General features: G+C 52.8%; 1 protein-coding gene across 1 annotated transcript; it reads right to left on the reverse strand.

Annotated features, from left to right (window-relative positions):
• Positions 1–1,369: 1,369 nt before the first annotated feature.
• Foxq1 (forkhead box Q1) lies at positions 1,370–5,365 on the reverse strand. Its single transcript, XM_070024714.1, has one exon. It carries the CDS (start codon positions 4,678–4,680, stop codon positions 3,457–3,459), a length of 1,224 nt encoding a protein of 407 aa, XP_069880815.1. The 5' UTR covers positions 4,681–5,365; the 3' UTR covers positions 1,370–3,456.
• Positions 5,366–6,111: the final 746 nt, after the last annotated feature.

The following is a 6,111-nucleotide window of genomic DNA, read 5'->3' on the forward strand; positions in this document are numbered from 1 at the left end:
TCTTTCACCCTTTTCTTCTTCCTCCTCACTCCTTTTTTCCTCCCCTATCTTCCTCATCTTCCTCTCCATCTCTTCTTCCCTCTTCCTCTACCGGCTTCCTCCTCTTCCTTCCTAATAGCACACCCTGGAGTCAGGATTCGGACTCACATTTCTAGAAATAACATCGATGAAGCTTCTTATCCCCAAGCTGAGGGTCTGGAGTGAGGCCACCCACGGCCACTGAAGCTCTTCCTTGTCCTGGCTCAGCTCAGGTAGCAGAGTTTGGATTATGGGCTTCCCTTGGGCCAGTCCCAACTGTCCCTGTTCACCAGAATAATAATGAACAGCAGGGCTTTAGACTGAAGGGACTGTTCACAGTGAACGAGGGTCAAGTGTCACCACCCAGTGAATGTCCTAGATTCCACCAACAGCCAACTAGGTGCCTAGCTGTGGAGGGAGAGGGCAAGGTAAGGCGACTTGGTGAGGCAGGCGGGCATTGATTCTTCTATTTTCCTCTGTCCACCCTGGGTTCTTTGCCAGCCTACAGGGGGTAGAGACAATTGGGTGAGGTCATTCAAAACCAACTTACTGAGCCTTTGCTAGCAGCCCTAGGCTGCAGACAGACCAGACAAGTGTCAAATGGCGTTTCCCAAATCAAACAGACCTCACACCCCTACTGTGCAGCCCAGCACATCCCCCTCTTCCAGAACCTCAGAGTCAGCTTGGGGTATCTTTGCAATGTGGTGTTTGCAAAGCTGGGCAGCGGCCCCATTGGCCAGGAGAGGAGCTCTGGACTGGGGCTGGGAGCTTTGGGAAAGACAAGGGCAAGGCATGGCCGGGAGGATGGGCTGAGGGAGTCTTAGGAGCAATGCCGCTGCATCCTCAAGGCCTCTGCGGCAGGCTGGTGAAGAAACGCATTTTCTCCCAGGAGCTGGAGCTGGAAGGTGCTGGTTTTGGTGAGCTGAGAGAGCAAGGCCCACACTGCCTGGGCCAACATCGGGACAGCAGCGGACTAGACTCCTAAGACCTGTCTTGATTACGACTGATGTTTCCTGCAGTGTTCTGGAATCTCCTGAACTTGTGAATTTTCTGCAGTACTTGAAGAAATGGGAGCTATGTTGTTAAGCTTCCTTTCTTCTCTGGATAGCATGGAGAAACAAAAATTCCAGGTCTGGGAGAATGAAGGAGAGGTGGAGAAAGCAACCCAGTCCCAGAACCCTGCCTGACCCCTCCAGCCCAGGATAGTGACTGTCCTTTGAGTCCTGGTTGGAACTGGTAGTGGAACTCTTAACTGGGCCAAAGGCTCATGAGACTGACAATTCCCTAGCAGTTGCTTCAAAGACAGAACCAGAACCAGAACAAGGATTTCAGTTTTCTGGACTCTGGGGTGTTCATGACAAAGGAAATATTTTTATTTTTTAGGGGAGATGAAAACAAATGTTAATTTTAAAACTCACTTTTCTTTTTTTCTCATTACTGTTTCTATGTTTACCATAAATGAACTAGCAGCAATTTTAGTAAGTAAAAGGCAAAACAATTACACAGCCAGACAGAAATCAGATTGTTCATGTATCAATGTGGAAATGAAAACAGGGCTTTACAACCAGGAGGCAAAGGTAGGCAGCACTCTTAAGGAGTGAGGCACACAGTTGGAGAGATGCTGGCTGCCTTCAGTTGCTCCCTCTAGCTTTCCTCGAGTAGTTTCTACAAGGAAAGCAAATGTTGAACCTAGTAATCTCCACCAAATAAACTCGTTGTCCCTTCCCTCCCAGCTGATCCGTTTCAGTTTTATCTTCTTGTCTAATTGTCAGCCTTGAGGGTACATATGTTTACCTTCTGTCATAATTCAACCCTGTTATTATCACTCTTTATGACGACTAAATAAGAAAAACCCAAATCATTCCCTACTAGTTACTTGTTAGTTTTTGGCATGGGCTTTCTTTTTCCATTCCTGACCCAAACAGGAACCTCCTTGAGTAAGCTCCATTCAATTTTCTGATTTCATTGGATGTAGATACCAGACAATCTTCACATCATAAGATGGGCTTTACTCAAGGATGGTAGGGGGAGAGGGGAGAAGGTCTTGGTTGCCTGTCTAAATTTCTCACCATTTGCATTACTTTTTAGAACTTTGCAATTAATAAACTCCTGGGAATTGTCCTGGGAAGCAGGTGTCCACCTCTAGCAATGAAGAAGACAAAATGCTGATTGGGTCACACCCAAATGAACTTTTGCACTCCTAAAAAGCTGAGTGGTTTTGTTTAGACAAAAACACTGACATTCATGTAGCTGTGGAAACTGCCTGAAGACATTTTTGGTGGTTAGCACAATTTTACGCCAAGATCAAGTTCCAGCTCTTTGAACCCAAATAAGAATCATTTAATTGAAAATATCTACTTAACTATAAGCTTGTTAGTACCTCAACCTGCCTACTAAAGAATTCTTGGAGAGTCATGAGCACTTACTTGCTGTGGTTACTCTTCAGTGAGGACTTAAAGAGGCAATTGGGTTCTTGTTTAAGAAATTTTGTCTGTGAAAGGCCCATTCTGGACATTTGTATGGCTTGTTTGGTAAAGAAACCTGAAGGCTGCTTCCCAATATTTGGGCTAATTGTGGGAGTGGTGTAAAAGTTTCTGTACTTCCAACCTGTCACTACAAAGCATATAAATCAACTGCAAATTTTATAAAAAAAATAAACACTATGCCTGGGTTTCATAAAATTTATACATGACTATGTACACAAAATAATATTAAAAATAAAAATCACACTTATTTTCATGTGGCAGTGGTCCTGGCACGCCACAAACATGTTAACTCTTCCTTTAAAGAAATTGCATGGCCCAAGGAGACCATAGTCAAAGAACCACTAATAAAGCTGTAGCCGTTGCCTGCAACATTTTCAATCCAGGTTTCAAAAATATATAAATAATTTAATTACAAAGTCCAACAACATCCCCCCTCTTATGGCACAGTGAAGCATTGGTCTTTAACAAAGATAACCGAAGACTGACACTTCTCACAGTCTATTAGTGAATGCCACATACGTACAAGAGCAGGGTCATTCAACCCCAAACAGTAGTCATATCATTTATCGAATAGAATGTTTCCCTGATGTGTTTCTTTTGGGGAGGGGAGGGGAGAGATTAATCAGTAGATGCTGCAACAAAAAAGGGTGGAATATAGGCAGTTTGGGAAGAAGGGAGGCAGAAAAGTCTTTATGAAGGAGAGGACAGAGTTGGCCAAGGAATGAAAAGAAGAACTGCTTTGGTCTCTGTAAAGTTATAAATGATAAAGGAAAATATTCTGGATTAAGTTAAAATACGCTATCAAAACGCTTAGCTTTAAGGCACGTTTGATGGAAGGTTTTGTGTTTTTAAAAACTTTTTCTCTCTATTAAAAGTGCACAGTCCTCCAGCCTTCGTTCCCTGCCCCCACCGCGGCGCCCAGGCGCCCACCCTGTTGGGTTCAGCGCTGGACTCACGCCAGAAGCCTCTCCTCTGGGTAGGGCAGGTGCGGACCCGGGCTGCAAGCCGAGGCCGCGTGCAGGGTGGCGGGCAGCCGCAGGGGGCAGTACAGGTGCGCGCCGGGGGCGGCTGCGGGACCGCGGAACTGCTTGGCTGGGGCAGCGATTGAGAGGGGCGCGAGTAGAAGATGCGGCGCGGGCGGCGGCGGCGCGGGCTGCACCTCGGTCCCCCGCGCACCCAGAAGCGCAGGATCGGCCCCGCCGTATGCACACAGCGGGAATAGGGCCCTTCCAGGCGCAGCGGGGAGGAGTGCGGGGTATGCCGGCAGCGGCGCGCACGGTGCGGCGCCCCAGGGCAGCTGTAAGACCTGCACTCCGTGGTCTGCGTCCATGTCGCGGCGGCTGCGGAAGGGCTTGCTGAGGATACTGTCGATGGCGAAGGAGCTGGAGAACTTGCCAGCGGGGCTAACTCGCTCCTCCTGGCGGACCGGCGAGTGTGCGCGCGGAGAAGCCGGGACGACGGGCGCGGACGTCTGGGGCGCGGCGGGACCAGCCGGGGCCTCCTCCGGCCTCAGCCCGGGAGTGGGGACCGCTGCCCGGTGGCTGAGGCGCTTGCGGCGGCGACGAAATACCCCGTCGGCGAAGGTGTACTCGCTGTTAGGGTTAAGCATCCAGTAATTGTCCTTGCCCCAGGGCCGAGAGGGGTCGCGCAACACCTTGACGAAGCAGTCGTTGAGAGAGAGGTTGTGGCGCACCGAGTTGCGCCAGCCTGTGTAGCTGCCGCGGAAAAAGGGGAATTTGCCCATGAGGTACTCGTTGATCTCGGCTAGAGTCAGGCGCCCGCCCGCCGAGTCGCGGATGGCCATGGCGATGAGTGCAATGTACGAGTACGGGGGCTTGGGCCGCCTGGTATACGGCTTGCTGCGCGCGCCCTCACCGCCCCCTGCGTCCCCACAGCCCCGTCCCGCCGCGCTGACTTCGGTTCGTCCCTCCGAATCTGGGGGGCTGTCGTCCTGAGCGCCTGGCCCGCCGCTGGCGCTCGGCTCGCAGCTACGGCTCGCTGGATCCCCGGCGTCACCGTTCGCCGGGCTGTTGGCTGCACAGTCCCCGTCCGAGCCCAGGGAGTCGTCGCCTGTCACCGATAGCGGGGAGGGAGCGTCGCTGCCGCCGGCGCCCTCCAGGTCACTGCCCGGCTTGTCCCCGTGGGTCGCGCGGGGCACGAACACTTCCAACTTCATGCCGCGCACCCGATCTCCGCTCGGCGTAGTACCCTTTCCTTCGCGCAGTCTCGGGGAGCCAGTGCCGGGTCGGAAGTGGCGGTCACGCAACGGGAGCCCAGGCCTCCCGCCCAAGACTTCTCTCTTCTTGGTCTCTCTTTTCGTAGAGTCCTCCGCGGAATTTACCTTGGGAGGGGTTGTGAGTGTTGGGTAAACTAAGAAGGGCGGAGAAGTAATCGGGTGGGTGCTGTCTTTAGCCCGAGGATTACAGACTTTGGAGTGAATGCGTGAGGGCTGCGGTTCTCCCTTTGAGCCCGGGCGGGTCGGGCTGATGAATTCTTGCTGGAAGAAGCCTGCGTATCCTTAAGTCCTGGAAAAGGTTCTTCTCTGGAAGGCGTCCTCAGGGCAGGGAGAAGATACGGGATGGTGTGTAAGCCACCTTTGGAGAGGAGCAAGAACCTTCAGCCTCGAGCGCTGGTAGAGCCGAGTCCTCGAGGCTGCTGCGCCCGCAGCCGCGTTCCCGCCCCCGGCCTCCGGGACAGCATGTCCGCGCTGGCCAGCCGCAGCTATCTCGCCTCCACCTTCAGCCTGGCCCAATATAACCCGGCGGCGGCCCACGGGGCGGGGCCTGGGCAAAGACCTCCAGGGGGTGGGAGAACGAGGTGGCCAAGGTATAGCCGAGGCTCCCTCACGGGCGCGCACCGGGGTGGAGACCACGCGGCTGCGCGGCCACGGGCTCGCTCAGCCCAGGTTGTTTGTTTTGGGTCTGAATGGCCCCACCCTCTTCTCTCACCAATGGGGAGCGCGCGCGCGGGTGGAGTGTGCGAGTGTCTGTGAGTGTGAGAGTGTGCGCATGTGTGGCTGCCCCGCCCGTCCACTTCTCGGCTCAGGTACGAGTGTCCGGCTTTCGGTAGCCAGAGTGAGGTTTCTGAGCCCTGGGTTCTCATAGGCCGTTGGGCAAGTGCGCCCGGTAGGTAGACACCCCATGATATACCCCTAGAGAGTTACCTGAAAGGGCTCAGAGTGTGGAGAAAGCTCAAGCTCGAGGCCTTCTTAAACTGCGAGAGGTGTACGTTTGCTTCTTTCCCTTTTCAATGTGGATGCTCTACAGACAAGTGCTATTTTCTTCCTATGATTTACTTGTAAGGAGTATCTGTGCCTTATTCCTTCTTTAAAGCTTGAAACTGGGAGCTCCCCTTTTTGGATGTCCTTGATGCTTGTTTGGTAGTAGAATTCCGAGTTTCACTTTTTTTTTTTGTCTTTACCTAGCTGGATGCTCCTCTGGACGGCTGTGTCTGGCGTGGGGTGGCAGGTTCTGCCTCCACTTGTATTCCTCCGGAACTCTGAAGTCTCAGCCACGGTATTCCGGTTCTGAGAGTCAACAGGAACGACCAGAAGGCGTGTCTTGACTGGGGCCAAGAGCCAGACGCAGTTGCAGTCATTTCTCCCCAC

This window comes from Dipodomys merriami, unplaced genomic scaffold, assembly GCF_024711535.1.
Source record: "Dipodomys merriami isolate MVZ:Mamm:240054 unplaced genomic scaffold, mDipMer1.0.p SCAF_16, whole genome shotgun sequence".
NCBI classification, from domain to species: Eukaryota; Metazoa; Chordata; class Mammalia; order Rodentia; family Heteromyidae; genus Dipodomys; species Dipodomys merriami.